Source organism: Panicum hallii, chromosome 9, assembly GCF_002211085.1.
Source record: "Panicum hallii strain FIL2 chromosome 9, PHallii_v3.1, whole genome shotgun sequence".
NCBI lineage: Eukaryota > Viridiplantae > Streptophyta > Magnoliopsida > Poales > Poaceae > Panicum > Panicum hallii.
Genome location: NC_038050.1, coordinates 1,329,731 through 1,352,453, shown reverse-complemented (window position 1 = coordinate 1,352,453; position 22,723 = coordinate 1,329,731). Strand labels below are relative to the sequence as shown.

Here is a 22,723-nt window from a genome sequence, read left to right as displayed (position 1 = left end):
TTAGAGACGACCATTAACTAACGATGGGTGGAGCGAAGTTTACACGAGTTTGTGTGGATCACGTGCACGCGTTGCGAAGCTTCTGCAGTTCTTGCGGGGAGAGAAGCTCACAGGTCAGTCGCAGCAAAAGCGCCCGTGATCAGAGAGCATACGCCACGGTCGTGTACTCGTGAACCGGGTCCACCGCCGTCCACGCCTCGCCGCCTGCGCCGTAGCGGCGACAGCTCGGAGGCCCCGGACCACGGAGGATGCGGTCCAAGGTCCACCACCGTCGCGTCACCGGGCGACCCCACCATTTCCCCTTTCCGCTTTCCATCCGCACAAAGGCCGCTCCGCGGGCCCCACTTATTTCCGGGCCCACGTGTAAGGGACCCGGCCCTTCCCATATTTATACGCCAAGCAGGGGTCGCAGGCCACCCACGCCCAGACGGCAGGCAGACCCAAGCCGAGACGCATCTCTTCCTTCTCCGTCGGCCGAGCGGCATCCGCATCTGTGCTGTGCCCCTCGAAAGTTGCGGGAAATCTCGGTCGGCTTCGCTCCCGCCCCCCCCCCCCGCCATGGAGGAAGCCAAGGGTACGTCTGGCGCATGGTTCATGCTGGTTTGCTGTGCTACGTTCCGCGAGTGTGATTTCTTCCGGTTCTTGTGTTAAGGAGGAATTCGGGATCCAGGAAGTGTGGAAATCTTGGGTTATGAGCTGAGGTGTGCTGGTGTTTTCGCTGAGCGTTGGGAGGTTTGGTCTTTGGTGGGAGAATTGTGGATTCCGGGTTTCTGGTTCAGGATGTGTCGTGATTATAGCAGCAAGTTGCAAAATTGGTGTTTGATGCGCGATGGGCCGGGACTTGGTTTTAACTGGAGATACTTCGTAGTGACAAGAGTAGATTTTGAGGTATTGCAGTGGAAGGAGCAGAATTTTGAGTGGTTCTGCGGGCTTTGTAGTATAATTGGGGCATTCCTTCTTCTGTTCAGGCAGTACTCTGTTCGTCGGGGGCTCAATTCTGCTTTTCTTGTCACACGATTCATGCTCAGAGCCTTAGACTAAAACTTGCGTCCTTTCCATTCACTAGAGTCAGCGCAAATGCTTCATCTTGTAATTTCTGTGTAACCGTGTTGTATATTCATTCCTAGCAGACTACCGTGCAGGTAAATGCGAAAAGAGGGCTCTACATTTGCCAATTTATGAATTGCAGTACTGGTAATGCAGCATAGTTTTTTTGCATGGGACTATCTATATGAAAAGTTGTGTACATATACACTGTTTGGCACCTAAGCTAGCAGGAACTGCCTTGCTGGCTTGATCTTCTCCCTTTCTGCTACAACTATACAATCAACCTGGTAATTGTTCAGTGTCTATCTGCCAGCAATTAACGCCGTGCTAAAAAAAAATCTATGCACACCACTTTCCTTCATCGCCTTGGTGTGTAATAATATTTCATCATTCTTAAATAGTATTAACTGTTTGTGACGGCTGGATAGTATACTCTAGCTAGGAATCTTTCTTCTTTTTGGACTACACTAAATCTTAGTTAACTTACATGGTTCATATATCATCTTTCTCACTTTATTGTAGTTGTGGAGTCCAAGGACGGAACAATCTCAGTTGCTTCCGCATTTGCTGGTCATCAGGAAGGTAACATTGTAGTTTCCTCATCCAGTATACTCTCTACTCTCTGTTCTCTATTCCCTGCTGCATGGCATGGCACTCAAAACGAATAAGATCTATGCGTTCAATTTAGCATTGTCAGAAACTAGCTGCTTACTTGAGCTTTGATGCATCAAACAGCTGTACAAGACAGAGACCACAAATTTTTATCAAAGGCGGTTGAAGAAGCATACCGAGGAGTTGATTGTGGAGATGGAGGGCCGTTTGGTGCAGTTGTTGTCCGCAATGATGAAGTAGTAGTTAGTTGCCATAACATGGTTTTGAACCACACCGATCCAACCGCGCATGCTGAAGTAACTGCAATAAGAGAGGTAGGGTGCTCTAACTCAGGCCTCAAAATCCAAACATGTGGACCTTTTTTTAAAAAAGATAAATATGTGAATTGTGACCTTCCAATTGGACTCCCCATCTATGCTTTTGGTGTTAGTATCACGTTGTGCTTGTATAAGTTAAAAGCTGCATTCACCTGTTTACTGATGTGGGATGAATCTGGTGTTAGTACCACGTTGTGCTTGTATAAGCTACATTCACCTGTTTACTGATGTGGGATGAATCTGGTATTCTGGTGTTAGTATCACGTTGTGCTTATATAAGCTACATTCACCTGTTTACTGATGTGCGATGAATCATATTCCATTATAAACATGCATACATTAAGTTTAGTGGACTCAAATTTAGTGGAAGTAGTTAAAGCAAAACTAATCAATAGCTGAAATTTGTGTAGATTCCTGTGAAAAGTTACAAAAGTGATAGGCCAAAGGCTAGTTCATAAAATGGTTTTTCTTTTTCTTTTCACAATTGATTGTATGGACAATTAGATGTATAACAGATGTTTTCAAGATCAGTGGATAAAAAATTACGGTGTCAGGTCTGCCTGACTTTTGTGACTTAGTGACTATATGATGCTTTCACAGTGTGTGTTTCGTTGTACATTAGTCTCTTTGTATTGCTTGGCTAATTGGATATCCATCTCACATAACAAATGTTTCTTCTTTATGCTAGGCTTGCAAAAAGCTTGGAAAAATTGAGCTGTCCGATTGTGAAATTTATGCATCCTGTGAACCATGCCCAATGTGTTTTGGTGCTGTTCATCTTTCCCGGATTAAGGTCTGTTTCATATCTTATTCTTCATATGATAGAATAAATAGTTTAATACTAATTAACAATCTTGTCCCATGCTATACTGCAGAGGCTGGTGTATGGAGCCAAGGCTGAAGCTGCTATTGCCATTGGGTTCGATGATTTCATTGCTGATGCTCTCAGAGGAACTGGGTACTACCAGAAGGCCAACATGGAGATAAAGAAGGCAGATGGAAATGGAGCCTTGATTGCGGAACAAGTCTTTGAGAAGACTAAAGAGAAGTTCCAGATGTACTGATAAATTCTTGGTTGATTTAACATTCCGATAGGCCTCTGATGCTAAATGAATAATGCAAGTTTCGGTATCATGTCAATTGTGGGCCTTTATACTGTCAATTTGAATATATTTGATTTCTCGTCGTGCTTCTATGTCTGACAAACAAGAACGGTGTCATTCTTTGTCCTTGTTCAGTGAGCAGTTCATTCTTACTTCAACTGATTGCATTCTTACTGTATAGATTTTACTTGAGTCATTTTATTGGGCACATTGCCGTTCCCATAGAAATGAACACTGGAACTTTGACAATCTTAAAGGAGTTCCCTCAAAATTGTTAGCCACCTTGCTCTTGGAATTTTCTTTGGCTTCTGGAATACTTTTTTTCTAAGCTTTTCTCTAGTATTTACAATAGTGCATTACTTGCCATTGTTTGCTACTAAATGTACATGCAGGGCTTCTTGGCCTTAAGTTGGTCATACTGGAAGAAGATTATTTTTCTTGTCTTCTTAATCCATGTTATTTTCTTGTCTTTTTAATCTATTTCTGAAATCGTGAAATAGTTTTGCCTTTATGTTTGCAACAAGGCTCTGGAACATACAGACCACGTTCACATATAAAATGTAAACAAATCTGGCAAGGTACACCAATCAAGCAAAGCCACTTTGCAGAAACAGCAAGCACATCTCTACTTATTCCAAACTGAAGCCAACTTATCTTGCGCCTGCGCATATATATTGCTGAAGAACTGAACACCATCGTAGCAAAATGGTGCGTGTCCAATTGCTTCTAAGTTGTTCGCACTATTCTGGATATATGTAACACTCACCAGTTACATAGTAGCCCACACACAAAGCAATGCCAGTTTTGAGTCAAATGCAATCACTATAACATAGCACTGATCGATTAAGTGGCGAGTTGCCATAACAAAAATAACCAAACATAGACACTAATCAGTTCCATATTTATTTTTATACGAGCTACTATCTGCATCAAGGGCTCCTGCATGGCAGCATCTGTTTCACCGCTACTCAGATTAGACCCCTTCTGGCTTGTCAACAAACTTGCACTCGTATTCTCAGGCAAAATCCGCTTGTTCAGCTTCACTTGTCTTCAGCTGCCTATGATACTCTGGCTTCCTTGACAAAGGAGCTCAACAGTCTTCTTTGTGCCTTATCCCGAATTCCACAGGCCCATACAATCTCTTTGTAGATTGCCAGGCATGAATTCTCAAAGAACTTGCCTTCCAAACTAGGCGCCACAGCCAACAATTTTGATAGCTCGTCATCTGAAAACATTTTCTGAAAGAAAAAAATTGCTTTGGCCCATTAGTTGCATGACATGTTTCCGTCAAATGAACAACAAGAAGCTAAGAATGCACTTGCTGCGCATTTTGTTTACCTCAGATTCGCATTTTTCTTTAGGATAAACTATCTTCGAGAGCAGCAACTTTTAGAGGATCCCAACCTTTAGCGTTAATGTCAGAAACATTGGCAGCAGCTTGCAAGGATCCAGCATGTTTGTTCACACACCAGTCACGTTCATAGAAGGCGTGTGCCATCTCAATAATACATCTGTTAACCTGCATACAAGGAGCATTGCTTCAGCACTAATAGCAGGAGTTTGGAAGGATGACTCACCTTCCGGACTGCAGGGCCAGGGCACGCATTACTCTCATCGGTGTAAATCAAAATGTTACCTAGCATAACCAACCTGCAGGAAAGTCCCATGTACTAAGGTACAGAATTCATAGTCCAAAACAGGTTGAAAGCCTAAAAGCAATCACAAAAGTCATGGAAATACTCACAGCAGGATTATATATAAAATTGGTTGTAGAAGTTGTAATGGTAAGTATTTTTACTTAAAATATTTTCTGATGGAACAAAGTCGATTAAGAAAATTCAACCATACATGAAATACTGACTAGTCCCTATAATATTATAATGCGCATACCAATCTAGGGTCACTGCACAGCAGGGTTGACTTTTTAATTTCAGAAATTACAGAGAGGTATCTAGTTCATGCCTAAAAATACAGTAACAAAGCACTGAAATAGAAAAGGTATTAACCTATTAGGAGACAAACTACCCGAACAATATGAGTACCAACGCACCATCTAAATCACTCAGAAAGTGACAATACGGAAAAACATTGTTGCTCTTGCTGCTCCTGCTGCTATGACTCTGACAAAATAAAGAGCACATCAACAAGCACACTCCTGAGACTTAGTTCACCAGTTTATAAGAAAACAAGAGGCCTCAACAATCTAGGACGGGGAAGCATGCTCACCTAGCGCGGTGGCTGCATCCACGGAGCGGAAGGGAGGACGGACATGTGGCATCTCATCCCAGCGACGTGATGTCCTGATGAATGCTGCTGAAGCAAAAGCAACACAAGCAGTATTACAGCATAAGTAATCCTGAAAGAAGACTAATTTGTACTGCTTGTGTTACATAGAGTGGCCATACTGAAAGAGGATTAATTTCTTGAGTTTTTTTTTTGTAATTTATGTTAAAAACCATAAGTTCTGCAGATCACATTCACATATCGAAAATGGGAACCAAACAGGCAAGATACAGTCATCTCGACAGCTATATACAAAGAAGCAAGCGGCACTCTAAGCACAAATAATTTCAAGAATCAGATATACATGACTAATAGGACTCATCCCATGAAGCAAGCCCCTTTGCAACAATACCAAGGGACATCTCTACCTACACTAAAATAAAGTGAACTTCATTAAAGGATTTAGCAACCGGCTGGTGCTCAACGTATCTCTTGGTTCCTGCCCATGTATTGCTGAAGAACTGCTGCCATCGTAGCAATCAGATGTCTGTCTACAATTGCTTCTGAGCTGTTCACATGATTCTGGGATCACAGAGTTTGAATACCCTTCAATAAGTGAACAATTCCATGGATGTGCAGATTGGACACTGAGGGAAACATTGGACAGGCAAATGTTGCTGAAGTTGTCCCCATGAATGCCTTCCAGTATACCAGCTACACCAACGTTGACGCCAACAACATCCTTGATTGTAATATTGCTTATCATGGGGAGAGCATTCCTGTCATATTTATCATCAGGATGTTCACCAAAGTTTCCACTGATCCTGATGGCGATTGAAACGTTATCCATGCTCACATCTGCTATGTACACATTCTTCACGTACCCTCCACGCCCTGGAGCTGTCTTGATTCTGATCCCTTGCAGGGAGTTGACGACGCGGAGGCCTTCCGCTCGGACTTCTGATATGCCACCCGACATCTCACTTCCGAAGGCAATCCCTGCACCACCCCTTGTCTCTCCTGTGATGTTGCTTATGCTGATATTGGAGCTTGGATGGGCAAATGAAATGCCATACTCATCCCACCCGCTTTTAATGGCAATAACATCATCACCATTTTTGACATAACAATGATTGATGCAGACATTTGTCGACGAGTCTGGATGGTTTGGAAATGTTTATTAGTATGTAGGAGCAAATATTATAAATGGCGTTGCATTGCCAACATAAGTCAAAAACAAAAGATATTTCGCATCAACCTCTTAGCTACTGGTTTATAATAAGTTTGGAGGAGTCGGATAAATTTGAATTTCAGGCTTAGATATCAGGTTTAAATTCTAATGCATATAGAAACTACCAGCCATATCTTATGATTTACGGTTATGTTATCTACTATCCATAGCACTACGTGACAGCAATCTGAAGACCAAAAGTATGATATCACTTCACAAAAGAATTGGGTTGGGTGCATATATTCAGAAGTCTCGTGTGTATATAAATGAGAGCATGAAGGAAATCACCCCCCACCCCCCCCAAAAAAAAAAAGGGGAACAGTAAAAAGGCTGTTTGGCAAACATAAGTTTCCTAGTGCGGAACTAAACAGGGAGAAGGAGAAAACATGTGAAACATTAATAACAGGATAAGGTTAGACATAAGTGCCATATTACCTGGATCAATGCCGTCAGTGTTTGGTGAATTCAAAGGCGCTAGGATTGTGACATGCTGGACAAGCACTTGGCTGTTTATTTAGCAAAAGCACTCCAGATAATATATTTGTATTGTGAATGAATTCTTATGTTTTAATAGAAAGCAAGTGGCTATCTAGAAAACCAACCTGCAGTATACAGGGTGGATATTCCAAAACGGCGAGTTCTTGAAGGTTAGATTAGATATGACAACATTAGTAGAGTACATCAACTCAACAAGATGTGGCCTAGTATAATTCAGCGTGTGGTTGTGGAACCAGCCCCACCAAATAGCTCCTTGACCATCAATGGTACCATTAGCACCTGTTCAAGAGCACCAACATTTAGACTACAGGAAAACTAACTAAATAATATCTGAAGAAGACGGGTAACGAAACTTCAGTAATTACTAACCAGTTATAATTACGTCTGTCAGATATGATCCAAAAATCAAACTCTGGTGCCTTTTTCCAGGAAGCTCTCTACCTCGCCCATAGGATGGAAGAGGATCAACAACTGGCCAATCAGATGAATCCTGATGAATCCAATGACTAACCGTTATAGTGAAAGTATATTCAGCAATAAAGTTGGTATCCAATGGGGAACAAAAGGTTCCTAAGCTTTTAAGGAAACTGATCTTTTTAGCACCTAATAAGAAAGATAACATATGCGGTTGGCTTTCTATTGTTCCCTAGGCAAAAGTTAGATCACAATAAGATTCAGCAATAAGTTTGTCTTGTTCATGTGCATATCTTAATAAACATAAGACTCAAACAAAATCTGAAAGTCATCTTACCAGTGATCCAATTATCACTGCATCTTTGTCCAGTGACAAAGTGAGGTGGCTGATAAGACCAAAACTCCCTGTCAGCCATTTTCCTGCAGGCACGAAGAGCTGTGCACCACCCTTGTCCGCAAAAGAATTGAGATAGAAGATTGCATTCCGGAATGCTTTTGTATTGAGAGTCACACCATCCCCAATAGCGCCAAATTCAGTTATTGTGACACTGTGAGGTCGATATACATTAGGCGACATTTCTTTGCAGTAAATGCCGGATACAGTGGACCATTGAGTCTTAACCATGGTTGTGAAAACCAGAAGGACTTGAAGTAACTAGCAGAAACTCAAGAAAAAAAATCAGTAGCCATCGTGCAAATCCTAGTGCTAATAATTAGCACAAACAGATAACATGAAGAAATTTTCATCTGTGAACACACATAGTAGTGCAAATTGACCAGAATTATGCATTTGAAAACAAAATTCTGCTTAAAAAAATCCCCTTGCCTGCCGCTACGCCAAAGCACGAAAGGAAAGTCCCGGCCCGCACTCACACGGGTAACAGCGCCCCCGTGTAAGGGTGGGGCAGGGGTTCGAAGGTTTTCTCGGCCTGAGTGAGAGGTCTTCTCTTATTCAATGCTCAAGGGTTTCTTCCCCCCGCGGGCCGAGTTTTTTTTTTAGAATGCTCCAAGAAGCTGAACAGGGCCACCTCATTTATGGTAGCTTAGCTTTCTCTCATATTATGTATTGACATATATTCTCCCAGCAACTGCCTCAGAAATATACTAGGCAATCTGAAATGTTAGCTCAATGCCAGGAAAATACATTCATTGAAGTTGCTTTGTGCAATGGTGGATCAAGGTGAGACTAGGGATGATAGGAGCTTCCACTGCAGCATTTTGTCAAGTATTCAGAACATGATCCCAATTTTGCAAAACAACATTTCAATCAAATGACAAGGAAAGCAGTAGGAACATGAGCCTCCAAATGTTGAGATTAACGCAGCATGACAATGCCACCAAATGTCGAGCAGGAATGCAGGATCGATCTATCACGATACCACTCCCTTAGGCCATTTGGCATTTGGCAATGCACGAAAAATGAAAATCGAAACAACAAAGACGCGTATAGCTCTTGGATGATGCCACACAGGGTCACCGGCATTTGGCAAGAGCAGAAATGGCAATGGTGTTGTTGGACTACCGGCCTCACTCAACTCTCAAACTCCCGCAACGGCATCTATCCTTTCTGCCCCCAGAGATGAAGGAACCAGCACGAGAGTAAACAGTAGGAATGGGCACTCACAGATGCAGATCTCCTCATCTTCCCCGGCGAGATCTTTGCTCCTCGTCCGGAATCCCGGAGCCCCTCGTCACTGCCTGCTCCCCCACCCGTCTTAACTCCGGTCAAGACAAGAGACGGGCGCGCCTTTAATGCGGCACGCCGCCGTGCCTGTGGACCGCCTGTGAGAACCGCAACAACCAGCGAGACCCCATCAGGAAAGTGAGAGGCGCGCAGACAGTGGGGCGTACCGGACGGAGCCACCCACCAGGACAAGCCGCCAGACTGGGATCAACGACGCCGTCTCCTCTCCTCTCCTCTCCTCTCGTCCCGGGAGAGAGTGAGAGAGGAGGGCGGAAGAGGAGGCGAGCAGCCGGGGAGTGACAGTGAGTGAGTGAGTGACGGTGGGAGTGGGAGCAGAGTCGAGTGCAGGGGAAAAGGAGGGCAGGGACCCAATCATGCCACGGTGTGCAGTGCAGGGGCGGCGTGGGCGGCTGGCTCCATTGGGGCCGGGGTGTGCCCCATCGCGGCAGCCCTGCACTTGGACGGTGATGCCGTGATGGTGGTGGTGGTGGCGGAGGAGGACGACCGGAGGGCAGCAGAGCGGAGCCTCCCGGCCGGGTCAAAGCAGCGAGCCGATCCGAACAGGGCGGGGAAGCCCTTTATATCGCGGCCGGCCTCGCGGGGCGGGGCAGGGGCAGGTGTGTTCAGCAGCCGGGACGCCGGGAGGGAGCCGGAGGAGACGAGGAGCCCCTCTGACTGTCGGGGCCCACAATGCTGCTGCCGCAGCCAGGCCTTCTGGGCCCCGGGCGTTAGCTTGTGCCGGGCGCGGCCCAACGGGCTGGCCGGGAGGCGCGGGGCCCCATAGCAGCGGCAAGGCAGTGTGCCTTGCCCCCGCCTCCTTTCGGGGGCGGCCGCGTCACCTCGCTGCTCCTCAACCGGCGCCAGGGCCAGCCAAAACAACTGCCGAATCGCTGACGCTGCGTGGCTCAGCCAGCTTTGGTTTGGGTGGTTGGTTTGGTTTGGTCATCCATCCAAGGAATCTTCTCCTTCGGATTCCAACGGCACCAGCGTCCAAAACGGCTGGCCGCGAATATGGGGCGGCGGCATCCGGTGTGCTTGCTCGCTCGTCTCCATTATCTTTTTTTGATCGGGTCTTAGAAGCACTCACTAATCAGCTCCCTGTCTGCCTGATTACTTAACGGCTCGATCCTTGGAAACTTTCAGGCCAAACAAACTGTTCTTTGCAAGTTATTCTTGTTAACTACCTCGCAAGCTTCCTTTTGACAGCTGATAATTGGTGTGTGTCAATCATTCGTGACAGTGTCAGTGTCTGGTCAGTGTCTCTGCTGCTGCCGCCGTGGAGCGTAGCTGCCTTCTCTGACCCTCGAGGGCATGGCAACGAGCATTCTCAGCTAACAGGATTCGACACTAATAATTAAGATCGCTGCCGTGCGCGTCCACATGCTAATTCTGACCTGCTTCGTATGCAATGTGCAGTAGCGTATCTATACACGCCCGCGAATGGAGTAGAACGTTCAGAAAAGAAGAAAATGATGGCAGATACGGGTAGCACAGCCTGCAATTTAATTGACTGTTTTTTCACGAAAATACAAGGAGAAGGACAAAAAAAATACAGGTAGAACTTTGTCTAGTGCGTTTGTATGGACATGCTGCATCGCTGCAGGCTACCTAGCTCACTCACGCAGAAACAGTGAATGATTCATGGGTCTTGCCACCCCTTCTTGGCATTCCAACCGCTGCCGTCCGGCACCCGTGTCGTCTCACATCGCAAAGGCAGGCGAAAGCAGATCGATGCCGGTCTCTGTGATCCTCCGATTTCCAAGCCGCTGCCTGTCAGCCAGGCTCCAAAAGGCGCTCGTCTGACTGCCCAAGTGTTTGAACATGCCGTTACTTGCCTGGCAAATGCATTCCTGCCTGCATCTAGCCAAAGGCTCTGAAACTTTTGCCATTGGAAGCGGCACCAGCAGCAGCAGCAGGGGCCCAGGGCGAGCGCACGCGGACGTGTGAGGCAGGCAGAGCCAGCCTTGCCGGCCGGACGATTATAATTAAGCTGCGCATTGGCCATTATGCTAACAGCGGGGTCCTTCTCCTGTCAGTGTACTACAAAGTACTGATGGTGATCAATCGGCATTAACGCATGCAGCAGCAAATTAAGTACCAGTAGCCTTAAAGGTAAAGAGTTGTTAATACTACAGCGAGGTTGGCACTTTTGTTAATGATGGAGATCAACAGTTAGAGAGAGAGGGAGAACTTTTATCATGTACCAGAAGAATTGTTGTTAGTGTTGCTTGTGACCTACCCTGCAAAACTACACAGCAGCAGACAAAGAGGTAGGCTCCACGGATTAACCAGCATGATTGCATGCATCTAGAAGTAATTCGAAAGATTAGGAGAAGGGCAATGATTGAAATGTCTGCTGGTGCGTGCATGGACGATGCAACTGGTGGCCGATCGTGTGACATGGATCCACCCTTCCTTGTGGATGAGGCAATGGCACATGAAACTTGGATTCAGAATTTCAGATCTTGCCAAGAACGCTCGTCAAGTTTGGATTTTGTTCGGCAGGTATGGATGCCGGCAGGCAGACAGCAACCCACGCACTGAGAGGGGGGCGTTGGGTTTCAGATGAGGAAGAAGGGTTCAGCACCCCTGCATTCAGATCTGAGAAAGAATCCAATGCAACCTGCAAGGAATGCTGTAGCCTGTTGCCCTGCCCAATTAGTAGGTCTTGCTCTTTTTCTCAGGCGTCTTTGTCCTTCTGCATATGTGAGTATTAACTAGCGTGTCTTGTTCCTGCACTGAATCGGTTGAATTGAATCCCCTCTCTTCAGCACTGGCGAATGCTACGGCCAAAGCAACGCTGCATCTGCAATTATCTGCATGCATTTCCAATGCTCACCAATGATTCTGAATCCCTGATGCTAGGAGCTATCCTACTGCTGCAGGATCAGGGGTCACCTGCAATCCTGCATGTTCCCCAGCAGCTGCATGTGTTCAGCAAGATGTGAAGCACGGATTTCTTTTTTTAGGGGTCTACGGCCAGCCAAACGCCAGCTGAACATTTATATTGATATGTGATGTTGTACATACATGATTTACAGCAAGGGAGTAAAAAGAGAAGGTTTTGTATAAACTATGTTACATCAATTGTGTTACATGAAGCACTGATTTCTGACCCCAATTCAGCCCAAATGACATGATCCAAAGTTCTAAACGGGCCCTAAAAGAAGAATACAGCATGGCCAATCAGCTCATCTGTTTCAGTCAAGATGATTAAAAAAAATAAATCGCTCTCGAGCTAGACTGATGAGATCTGCCTGTGCGGCTGTGCCGGGGCATCTGGAAGAACAGAGCAGAGCAGAACACACGTGAAGAAATGTCACAGGGATGGGGGTCAAAGTTACTGAACGTTGTACTGGGAACGGCTTGCGTGTGTTGCGAGGAAATGGCAAAGACGTACTCTGCCTGCAGGTCACCAGATTTGCTATTCTCGCCGTGGTGCCGTGTCTCTTTTTTTTTCTTTTTTCATTTTGAAAAGAACGTGGCGCTGTGTCCGCCCAGCTGCTGTCAATGTACACTCCTGTCTCCTGGCACATGGATGGTCGCCCATGAACCGTGGAGATGGAGTTACGGCATCCTCTGCCCCCTCTCTCCGGTGAGGACTGTTCGAGCTGAAATGGTTGGAATCGGGATCACACAGTACCATCCAATTACACCTTGACCGGATCACTGAATGCCTCTGCCCCGGGTTTGCTGGGGGGAGAAAGAAGAACAACTCTGGAGGTCTGGAACATGGGAGGCGGTTCTGCAGGCCTGCGAAACGGGTAAGGTCCGTGCGCTCTGCCTCGGATTCATGCAGTCTCTGGCTGCTGGAAAGAGCAGTGGCCAGTGGGTGTCTCACATTTCCCGTGCCTTTCTGCACAGGCAGGCGACTTGTGAGCAGCAACGCCACTTTAGTCTTTAGAATGTGATGAATCTGAGATCCTGTACATACGTAGTCCACGCTGGCCTATTGCCATGTTAGTAGCCAAAAGTTCTGCTAGCAACGAGTACTTATAGCATTATATAAAAAAAGAATCAGTTACATTTGGTAACTGTGTTTCATATATGTTTTCGTTTTACACGAAAAAACATTTCAAATTCTCAATAGTTTTCTACTTTTCTGTAGGTTGAATTCCAATGCAAAAAATTAAAAATACGACGTCGATCTCAAAATTTCCTAGCGTTTTGTTGCACACAATCGGGGCAATGGGCTAGTATTCAAATCCTGGGTTACATGGGCCATTACTTGAGGCCCAGGAGGCTACAGAATTGGCCTCCTAGTGCACGCCAGAGCCGACCCCACACGTCATCCTCCCCCGCCGTTCCCACCCCAATTCTCCAAGGTGCGGCCACCCACCACACGAGTACCAGCCTCGCCGGCGCGCGCTAAAACCCTAACCCCTCCGCGCCTCCGCCTCCTCTCCGCCACGCGACCGCCCCCACCACCCGCGAGGAGAACGAAGGCCGGGGTCGAGATGGGGCGAGACAAGACCCGGCGTCTCTCCGGCAGCCGCCATCTCCGGCAGCGGCTGGTGCTGGCGACACTCACCTCCACCGGCGTCACCATCGATGACATTCGCTCCGGGGACGCCGCGCCGGGGCTCCGCCCGTACGAGGTCTCCCTCCTACGCCTCCTGGACAAGATCTCCGACCGCCACACCATCGACCTCAACGAGACAGGCATGGCCTTGCTCCCGCGGCCGCCTTACGGTTTTGTTAAGGGGTGCCGGTGCTTACGGGCCTGTGGTGCTTGTATGTGCTTGCAGGAACGAAGCTGAAGTACATGCCGGGGGTGATTCAAGGGGGCAAGGGCCTTGAGCACGACTGCGGGGTGCACCGGGGGATCGGCTACTTCCTCGAGCCGCTGATACTGCTCGGCCTCTTCGCGAAGGCGCCCATATCGATTCGGCTCAAAGGTGAGGCTTCGCTTGTTTGTGCTACTGCTTTACGAATGGAGTGCTCTTAAGGAATTTGGTTACGAAGGGAAATTTCTTTCCGGATGAATTTCTTCGTGGTTGCAGCTCATGTGAATGGAAGTTTCTGGGTTGGGATTTCGTTAAATTAGTCGAATTGATTGGTTATGGATAATAAAGTTGTCAGGGTGTTGGTTGTGTTACTCGTGCTAATTCTTTTTGGCACTTGGGGATGACCCTGCTTAATGCCGTCAATCATAAAACAAAAAACTAGCCAGTACCATTGTACGAAACATCATGAGTTATCTTTTGCTAAAAGATGGCTACACCTTCTATTATTTCAAAGTCTGAATTTGGTGCCCTGATTTTAGGAATCACTAATGATACAAAGGACCCTTCTGTGGATACTTTCCGGATGACAACCTTGCATATGCTCAAGCATTTTGGTGTTCCTTTGGAGGGTTTGGAGCTAAAGATTGATAGCCGAGGATCTCCTCCCCTTGGTGGTGGTGAAGTGTTTCTCCGAGTTCCCAATATAAATAGCACACTAACGGTGCGTTTCATTTTGATTTCTCATTGATTATATGTCAATGTTGCTGAAATTGACATCTGATGCTAATTACCTTCACAGGCAGCAAACTGGGTTGATGAAGGTATGGTGAAGAGGATAAGGGGTGTTTCATTCTCTACTAGAGTATCTCCACAGATTGAAAGCCGCATTATCTATGCTGCACGTGGAATCTTCAATCGCTTCATTCCTGATGTTCATATATTCACTGATCATAGATCTGGTGCTTCTGGTGGGAGGTATGTTTCCAATCCGTTAGAATGTTGCTAACTGCACTCTTTCAGTCTTTCCTGTTATCTCTTGTGACTCAGCAATTTGCCAGTTCTTTTTAACTTCTGTTCAACATGTGGCAGGTCACCAGGCTATGGTGTATCATTAGTTGCTGAGACCACAACAGGCTGCCTGCTCTCCGTAGATGCCACCGTGAGTTATCCTAGTGTTGATGAAATAAATGATGAATCTGAGAAGCCAGAGCTGATGTCTCCAGAGGATCTTGGTGTTCAAGCTGCATCAATGCTACTAGAAGAGGTGGCTCAAGGAGGGGTTGTTGACTCTACACATCAGGTCTAGGTTTTTATACAAGCTTTCTCACTGCTCCAACATTTAATCAAGCTATGCGTCTCTGATAATTTTCATCTCATTATGCGCACACTTCTGTTATGCTTGATGATCGCCCAATATTTTTTTTATGTGGTCAATGAAGCTTAGACAGGGTTATGCAGCATTTATTTGTTCTTGTGGCCGGTTTATGTTTAGCAAAGCAGACCATCTGCTCAAGTTCTATATAGCCTGTAGATAACTGGATATAGAAAACGTACTTGAACAATCTACTGTGTTTTACAAATTGATGTCCTCTCTTGAACTGACAGTGCTGTACATTTTTATCTGAGGTCATGTCTACCTGTCTTTATGCCTTTGCTTATCATGGTCATTTTTCATGCATGAGTAATTTGCAGAAGTTTTTGTTTAGTGACGTTACATTTCTTTTGTAAATACTTGCAGGGCCTCCTATTTATCCTGTGTGCTTTATGCCCAGCCGATGTATCAAAGGTTCGTGTTGGACAGTTGACTCCACACGGTATAGAAACACTCCGAAACATCAGGGATTTTCTTAACGTCATGTTTGTTATCAAGCCTGATCCCAATTCGAACACCATTACTTTAAAATGTGTCGGTGCGGGAGTGAAGAATATTGCTCGGAAGAGTTCATAAGCAACAGGATTATTAATCTCGTCAAGGATTGAGGACACAGCAAGAGACTACCATGAGATCCTGTTTGTAGCTGCAAAACAGCAAGGAGTTTCCTTAGCTACTCCTGCTGAATTTTGTTCTGAGGTGCATGATATATCCTATTCTCTGATGTCATTTTGATATATCAGCTAGTGGTATTAGAATGGTTTTTTTTTCTGATGCGCGGGCAACATATTTCTGTATCGCATTGCTTTATCCAGCATCTATTTTTCAGTTTTTACTTGCCGAGACCTGCTGACACATACTAATGAAAACTATGCAAACGTCTGGAGGCAAAATGTTTGTCTTAGCATCCGCATTTGGTTTGATCCTCAAGGCACGCTGGCGCTGTCAGGTTTCCAGCGTCCTGTGGCCCTGTGGGTTGGAACAGATAGCGTCGAGGGAGAATGTTATAAACTATAGACATTTGCTAAACCTTGCCTAAGGCATGTAATATTATTAGCCGTCTCCTAAGGCATGGAGAAGGACTCTTAAGCTCACCTACTCAATGTATGGCGAAGCATCATCCAGATTCAGGTTCAGGTTCAGCTCAGCCCAGCTCTAGCAGAGCTTAGGAACGAGACGTGTTGGGTCCCAGAAATCAGAAGCTTTTTTGGGTGGACAGTCTCTCAAGACAAAGCTTAGCTGACTTTGTCAGGTATACGCAGGAACAGCATAGTTACAGGCAACTCCTTGTCTGATCAAAAGGTCCATTGGTCAATGTGTAGTGCCATGGACATGATGAAGCAAGAAAAGCATCAAGCGAGATCGATCATAATCATGCACCACACCAATCATGGTCCATAGAGAAGGAACTCTATGCTGTATGTTCACCTACAACATGTACGGCCAAGCATCATTCAGATTCAGATTCAGCTCGGCCCATGTACAAACACGCAAAACATCTAGTCTTCTCCCCTATGAATTCACTCGTCTGTACAGTGTACACAACTGGAAAAACAACAGCACGGGGAACTGTTTCAGCATGCACAAGAAGGCAAGGCTACACTTTCTCCTTGACGAGTGCAAAGGTGACCATCCAGATGAGGCAGAGGACCCAGCCGCAGGACAGGGACGCCGAGCCGGCGGTCAAGCCCGTCGGGTTGTCGGAGCCGTACATGGAGTTCCCGCCGGGGTTGTTGGCGTTCAGCACCGTCGAGCCGGATCCCCCGCCCACGCTCCCTGTCCACCCCGGGCTGTAACCACCGGGCACGGCGCCCGACATCCCTGGGGTGTAACCGGTGGGCGCGGTGCCTGTCGCTCCCGGACTGTAACCGGCGCCGAAACTGCACAGAACTCAGATCTCAGAACTCAGAACATGTCTCTGGCTCATTGCACACTGCATCCATGGCATGCGTGGCATGATTGTGAATTTGTGATGATGGCAGAAAGAAATTGAGTTCGCACTTACCCTGCTGATGTCTGGTACATGCAAGTTCCTGAACCTGCAATAAGATTCACAAATAAAAGATAGTGTTAGATATGCTAGTAATTTCAAGAGTTTTTAGTGATTGCAAAGCATGAAAAACTCACTTGGGTTGACGTTGACGAGCATGCCGGCGCCTCCAAAGTCGCAGCTCGTCGGCGACGGGTTCCTCTGGAAGTAGCTGTTGAAAGCGTAGGAGGCGTGCGCCTGCAGGGTGTTGGGGTTGTAGCAGGCGCCCATGGGCTGGATGGCCGAGCAGTCGGCTTGGCCGATGCCGCACGCGTAGTCGATCCCGTTCTGCAGCTCGAGGTCCGTCAGCCCCGTCTTGGCGACGCACCACGTCTGCCCCGCCACGGTGGGCGCGCCCGGCTGCACCGTGCCGGGCATTGTCGCCGGCGGCTGGTACACCGGCGTCGTCGGCATGCCACCCGCGCCCGCGCCGCCGCCCTGCTGCGGCGGGTACGGGTACGTGGTCACCGGGTTGGTGACCGGCGACGTGCCCGGGAACTGCGTCGGCGTCGTTGCCGGGTTCGACACGGGGGCTGTGGGGTTGGTGACCGGGCCCGGCATGGTCGGCGCAGTGACCGGGCTGGCGAAGGGGGTGGGAACCGTTGCTGGCGGCATCGTCGTCGGGACCGGCATGGTGACCGGCGTCGTCGGTTCGGGGTACAGCGGCGGGAGGTTGGGGTTCGTCGAGAACCCGTTGCCCGGGTTGGTCGACGGCACCGTCACGAAGCCGGGGGACATCGGATTCGACACCGGGTTCGTGGCGGGCACGGTCACCGGGTTGGTTACGGGCATCGTCGCCGGGTTGGTGACCGGCGAGAACTCGTCGTGCGCCGTGGCTCTTGCCTCGCCGAGCTCGCGCCGAGGAGACGACACGTCCACCAGAACACCCAACAATCTCTTCTCTCGATTGATCTCGCCGACCAGATTGGCCATTGCCTCCGCGCTTGGAGCCGCACGACTCTTCAGGTGGAGCACAACGCCGGCGTCGGCGCTCAACAGAGCGACGACCTCTTGGATCTCCGCATCCAGGGCAAGCTCACTGTTTGCTTCTGCCTCTATTTCCAGCTGAATAAACGAGCCTGACCTCCTGACAAACTCCCTGACCTTTCCCCACTGCTTCTTCTGGGCACGATTCTTGGCCATGATCCGTAGAGAAGATTGCAAGAGCTCCGGCGAGACCTTGACACTCTTCCCCAATCCGACGGCGCCGAGATAAGCGTGAATTGACTGTAAGGTGCGGCGCAGCGCGCCGAGCTGCCTCTCGTTGGCCATGACGATGATGTTGCTGACGTTGAGGTGCCGATCGGGATCAAGAACTTCATTAACAAATGAGCCGGCAAGATGCTCTGGCCTGCATGGCTTCCGTCTGCACTCAAACGGCTTTAAGAAGAGGTAGGCGTGCTGCTTCTCAGTGACCACGACTCTGAACTCAGTGATCACCGAGCTGGACAGTATCTTGACCTTTGTTGAATCATACGATAATTCCACAAATGCTCCTGAAAGGGGAAAAAAGAATTTGCATCAATGGAACAGCATTATGCTGATCAGTAGCTGCATAAGTTGCGGACAGATACAAGCTTTATAATAAAGGAAACATTCAGAAAGAAAAAGAGATACTGACCTGAACAGCTGATTGTCTCAAGGAGGATGCAACAGAAGAAGAATGTGAGAGCTAGAGGGCAAGTAGCAGCCATTGAAGAAGTGAGAGATCTTGGCAAGGGTGTGGTTGAGCTGAGCGGCCTCTGATGAGGGGAATGAGCTGGAGATGGCCAAATGGACAGTGGGGAAGGGAGGGTAGGAGAAAGGAGCAATGCGATTTAAGTACCAAGGGAGCAAAGGTTGTGTGTCACAAAGTGGAAAGCATTAGCAATAGGGCCAAAGTGGCAAAGAGGATAACAATTGTATTAGATATGCAAGGCATGCTCCTTTTTCACTTTGGAACAGGCAAAACAACAAGCAGTACAGTGCATACATCCTTTTCCATGCAGAGAAAATCTCTGGAGTTAGAGCACTGCACCAATCTGTGTGCAATTTTTTTCCCTGCGTTCATCTTATTCGGAGCTTGGTCATTTTGCTTTAGCTGTAGAAGCACTCTGAGTGCTCTCTACGTATTTAAGGTGCAAAAGATTTGCATTTTGTTATTGATCTGCACTGATGAAAATACAGCGGCATCCTATTCTGCTGCCTCATGAGACTTGTTTCTGAAGGCTGAGAGCCTGAGACGCCATTCTTTTTTCGGTATTCAGAAGAAAAGCATGCACATACAAGGTGTTGAGTGTGAATTAACTGCACATGAGCTTCACCTACAATCACATTTTGTTTCATTTTTTCTTTTCTTTTCTCTTTGTGGACAAAAAGCTTCGGTTCATAGTAAAGCGGCTTTCTCTGACCACCATTACATATGGCCCTGCACAACAGCTCAAGTTTTCCATTGATCCGCGTAGGCCATGAATTGCTGCACAACATGATCCCACTGTCACAGATAGTCTTCTTATTGTCTGACAGGGTTTTGCCCAGTCATTAGACTTGCCTTTTTAGAAAAGAAAAAAAAACTGTACTATGAAAACATTGGGGCATGGAGCTTTTGGACCAACTGGGGCAGTGGGCAGCAAGCATGCCCTCCAAAAGGCTGCCCTTGGTTGCTCATGCCATGTGCGTTTCAAAGATCCTTGTCAGGGCTCTGGAACCATTTGGGTGAAGGGGCAAGTATGTGAGCAGCTCGCTGCAGAATCCTTAGCTATGTTGCTATCACAGGCATTCAAATGGTTACAGTGCAGGACGATGCTGACATGGTGGCATGGCTTACCCTTGAAGGGTGAGACAATGGGAATCTGCACATGTCACAGGAGAATATATTCCGGTACTTCGTCGTCCCTATAAAAGCCAGCAGGAATTACTAGTTTTTTGCTAGTTTATATATGCTATTATCTCCATCTGAAGACACATGAACTTAAATCTTTAGCATGTTTTAAAAAGAACTAATCTTTATCATAGTGGAGAAAAATCTGGGAAAAGTTAAACTGTATGATTGGTTCAGTGAGGCATCAATTTGAGGAGGAAAACGGGCCAGGTTTGCAGGGCCTGGCTTGCTTTGCCTGCACCATCATTGGCCAGGAGGAAAAGATCGAAAAGGCAGAGACGAAGAGAAAGGATCGCAGCGAGAGGGATCCATCGGTTTCAGGCTGGTGTGTCTGGAATTGATACATCATGTAGCATCTTTTGCCTCATTTGACTGCCATCTCATAGATCACTCTTGACCCGAGCTGGAGCTATCTTCTTGCTCCTCTTCTTTCTACAAAGGTCAGATAAGAGGTTGATATGCTCCTTTTAGTAGTCGCAAGTAGCAATGCAATGTCAAGAGTCAAGTGTAAAGAATGTCATCCGAGCCCAATGGCCACACCAGAGGACAGCACTCACACTCCACGGCAGAATAGGTAGTCTATGACTATTTTCCACAGCGAAAACACCGTAATTTTTTCTTGATTGAACAAAACAAAATGACTCTTATCGTGCTACCGTGACACGCTTTCCAATTCGATTTCCGTAAGTTTCTAAGACTATTGACCCAAATAGGCCATGAATAGTATCTGCTGCATTTTGTAAATGTTCAACAAAGGAGGTGATGCGGTTTGCGTGGATGCTTTTTGGCAAGGGAAAACAATGGCGCTTTAGCCGCCTTTAGTTTTAACGACCATTCGGTGCGTATGAACAAGTTGAAGCAGATTAAAGCTGGATCCGACTAATCGTAATTAAATCCATCGTGGGCATCTGCTTTATGTATCTTGTCGATCGCCCTCCATCGATCTGATCGTATATGTCTGTGTATAAACAAATACTTGCACAATACGGGCACGCACGCGAAATGCGAGCATAGATTTGCAGTCCTTAACCCCCCTGATGTTTCTCCGAAACTTGGCCAATTTTTTGTGCTGATATTGCTGAGATAAGCTGATGTTATCTATGCGTAATTCTTCAGTAAATCCAAAGCAGGCAACCAATGATCGGTGCATGCAAATATAATTTGATATGACCCTGCCCTACTGCATTCTGTCGATCGAGGGGGTAGCTGCTGCCTGCTGCTGACTTGTGCATGCAAGGATAAAGCAGGATAGATTGGCTCGATGATCTGATAAAGCAGGCTGCAGCTAGGGGTTGATCTCTTTGCTTAGCAGCTAAGGCCGGGCGCAAGTGTACGCTTGCTGGGCCATGGCGGTTGATTAAACAACGGCGAGCCGACGGCGGGCTGGCGGCCATGCAGCGGGAAAGGCACACGTCGATCCGACTCGGATCCTTCGCTCGCTCTCGCGGCAAAGGCGGCTGATGGCGGCTGCGGCGATCCGCTTTGTTTGTTTATCTGCACGCACGCTGCAGCACGAGCGCGACAGGAAGGAGGGATCGGATCGGATCGGATCGGATCGTCGGAACATTCGCCGACGACTCGCTCGCTCGACAGCCAGGGAATCGAAGGGGAAAGCAGAAAGCTGGGACCGGGAGGTCACGTGAGGGGAGCGACGTGCTCCTGCGTGCGTGCCTCGTGCGCGCACGGGCGGAGATGCCGCCGCGGCTTCCATGCCGGCAGCCGGCTGCTCACTATGCTCTTCGTCAGCGTGCGTGCCATTGATGGCTCTGCGGCTAGTCTGCACCGCGTGCTCGATGCTGCGGTCGCAGATGCGCCCGCGCAGTAAGCCTGATCTGGAAATTCTATAGATTAAACTCAAAGCAGGGGGTTTTATAAAATGTCGGTCCATAATTTTATATAAACCCCCTATTTCGGATCGCAATTAATAGTTGTGATCCAATTTAGGGTGTTTTATGTATAATGCCGGCTCAGAAATTTACACTAACCCCATGTTTTGGATTAACCGCGATCCGACATTTTGCATAAAAGCCCTCTTACATAAACAAGAAGCCTGTCTGAGAATTATGTTATGAAAGATCACAGTGCATTCTTAGGTGAAGTGAAGATCCCAGCACGAGAGGCGACCGTGATCACCTACCTAGTTCTTCAGGAGTTTTGGCATCGATCGAAGCTCCAAAGTTTCAGGTTGTTTCTGAAGCACTCGGCTCGATCCGCAGCGCAGGCAGGAACAGGCCAGGCAGATGGGCTCAATGTTGATGATGGGCAAATGAAAAAAAAATCAGGGGCAAGGGCGATACAACAGGCCTAGTCAGGCCTCCGTCGCAATTGGGTCCCCCACTGTGGAGGTGCTGGCGCTCAGGGAAGGGCTGGCACTTAACCGGGTACGGATCGCAAGTGACTGCGCTAATGCAGTACGGGGCAGGCAGGCAGCACATCAAGTGTCTATGGCCAGATCGTCAAGGAACTTAAGGGAGATGCAACGGCCTTTCAGAGGATGGAGATCGTCCATGAACGGAGGAAAGCAAACTCTGAGGCTCATACATTGCCAAGAAGCATGCTTTTCAGCTCCACTGACCGGTATGTTTGGTTTTTTATTTGTCTGAAGG

At 47.4% G+C, this 22,723-nt stretch overlaps 4 protein-coding genes across 7 annotated transcripts; 2 read left to right on the top strand and 2 right to left on the bottom strand.

The window, feature by feature from the left end:
* Positions 1-430: 430 nt before the first annotated feature.
* LOC112872542 (guanosine deaminase) lies at positions 431-3,213 on the top strand. Of its 2 annotated transcripts, none has more exons than XM_025935567.1 (5): positions 431-574; positions 1,570-1,629; positions 1,783-1,973; positions 2,665-2,769; positions 2,852-3,213. In XM_025935567.1, the coding sequence occupies exons 1-5, from the start codon at positions 559-561 to the stop codon at positions 3,038-3,040; spliced, it is 561 nt and encodes a 186-aa protein (XP_025791352.1). In that variant the 5' UTR covers positions 431-558; the 3' UTR covers positions 3,041-3,213. The 2 variants fall into 2 exon arrangements, with proteins under 2 accessions (XP_025791352.1, XP_025791353.1); XM_025935568.1 differs by lacking the exon at positions 431-574 and adding an exon at positions 1,164-1,194.
* Positions 3,214-5,527: 2,314 nt separating this feature from the next.
* LOC112877749 (probable polygalacturonase) lies at positions 5,528-9,761 on the bottom strand. Of its 3 annotated transcripts, none has more exons than XM_025942106.1 (7): positions 9,297-9,761; positions 9,070-9,216; positions 7,783-8,100; positions 7,401-7,521; positions 7,136-7,310; positions 6,969-7,039; positions 5,528-6,460 (listed from the first exon to the last, which is right to left on the bottom strand). In XM_025942106.1, the coding sequence occupies exons 2-7, from the start codon at positions 9,085-9,087 to the stop codon at positions 5,736-5,738; spliced, it is 1,428 nt and encodes a 475-aa protein (XP_025797891.1). In that variant the 5' UTR covers positions 9,088-9,216; positions 9,297-9,761; the 3' UTR covers positions 5,528-5,735. The 3 variants fall into 3 exon arrangements, with proteins under 3 accessions (XP_025797891.1, XP_025797890.1, XP_025797892.1); XM_025942105.1 differs by having other exon boundaries at positions 9,070-9,227; positions 9,314-9,761; XM_025942107.1 differs by having other exon boundaries at positions 7,401-7,502; positions 9,070-9,227; positions 9,314-9,761.
* Positions 9,762-13,440: 3,679 nt separating this feature from the next.
* On the top strand, positions 13,441-16,063 carry LOC112876212 (probable RNA 3'-terminal phosphate cyclase-like protein). Its single transcript, XM_025940266.1, has 6 exons — positions 13,441-13,791; positions 13,878-14,027; positions 14,396-14,577; positions 14,656-14,831; positions 14,946-15,156; positions 15,595-16,063. Exons 1-6 carry the CDS (start codon positions 13,587-13,589, stop codon positions 15,802-15,804), a joined length of 1,134 nt encoding a protein of 377 aa, XP_025796051.1. The 5' UTR covers positions 13,441-13,586; the 3' UTR covers positions 15,805-16,063.
* A 501-nt stretch (positions 16,064-16,564) lies between these two features.
* LOC112876210 (anti-sigma-I factor RsgI2-like) lies at positions 16,565-19,056 on the bottom strand. The gene is made up of 4 exons (XM_025940265.1): positions 18,879-19,056; positions 17,356-18,753; positions 17,234-17,267; positions 16,565-17,108 (listed from the first exon to the last, which is right to left on the bottom strand). The coding sequence occupies exons 1-4, from the start codon at positions 18,949-18,951 to the stop codon at positions 16,826-16,828; spliced, it is 1,788 nt and encodes a 595-aa protein (XP_025796050.1). The 5' UTR covers positions 18,952-19,056; the 3' UTR covers positions 16,565-16,825.
* Positions 19,057-22,723: the final 3,667 nt, after the last annotated feature.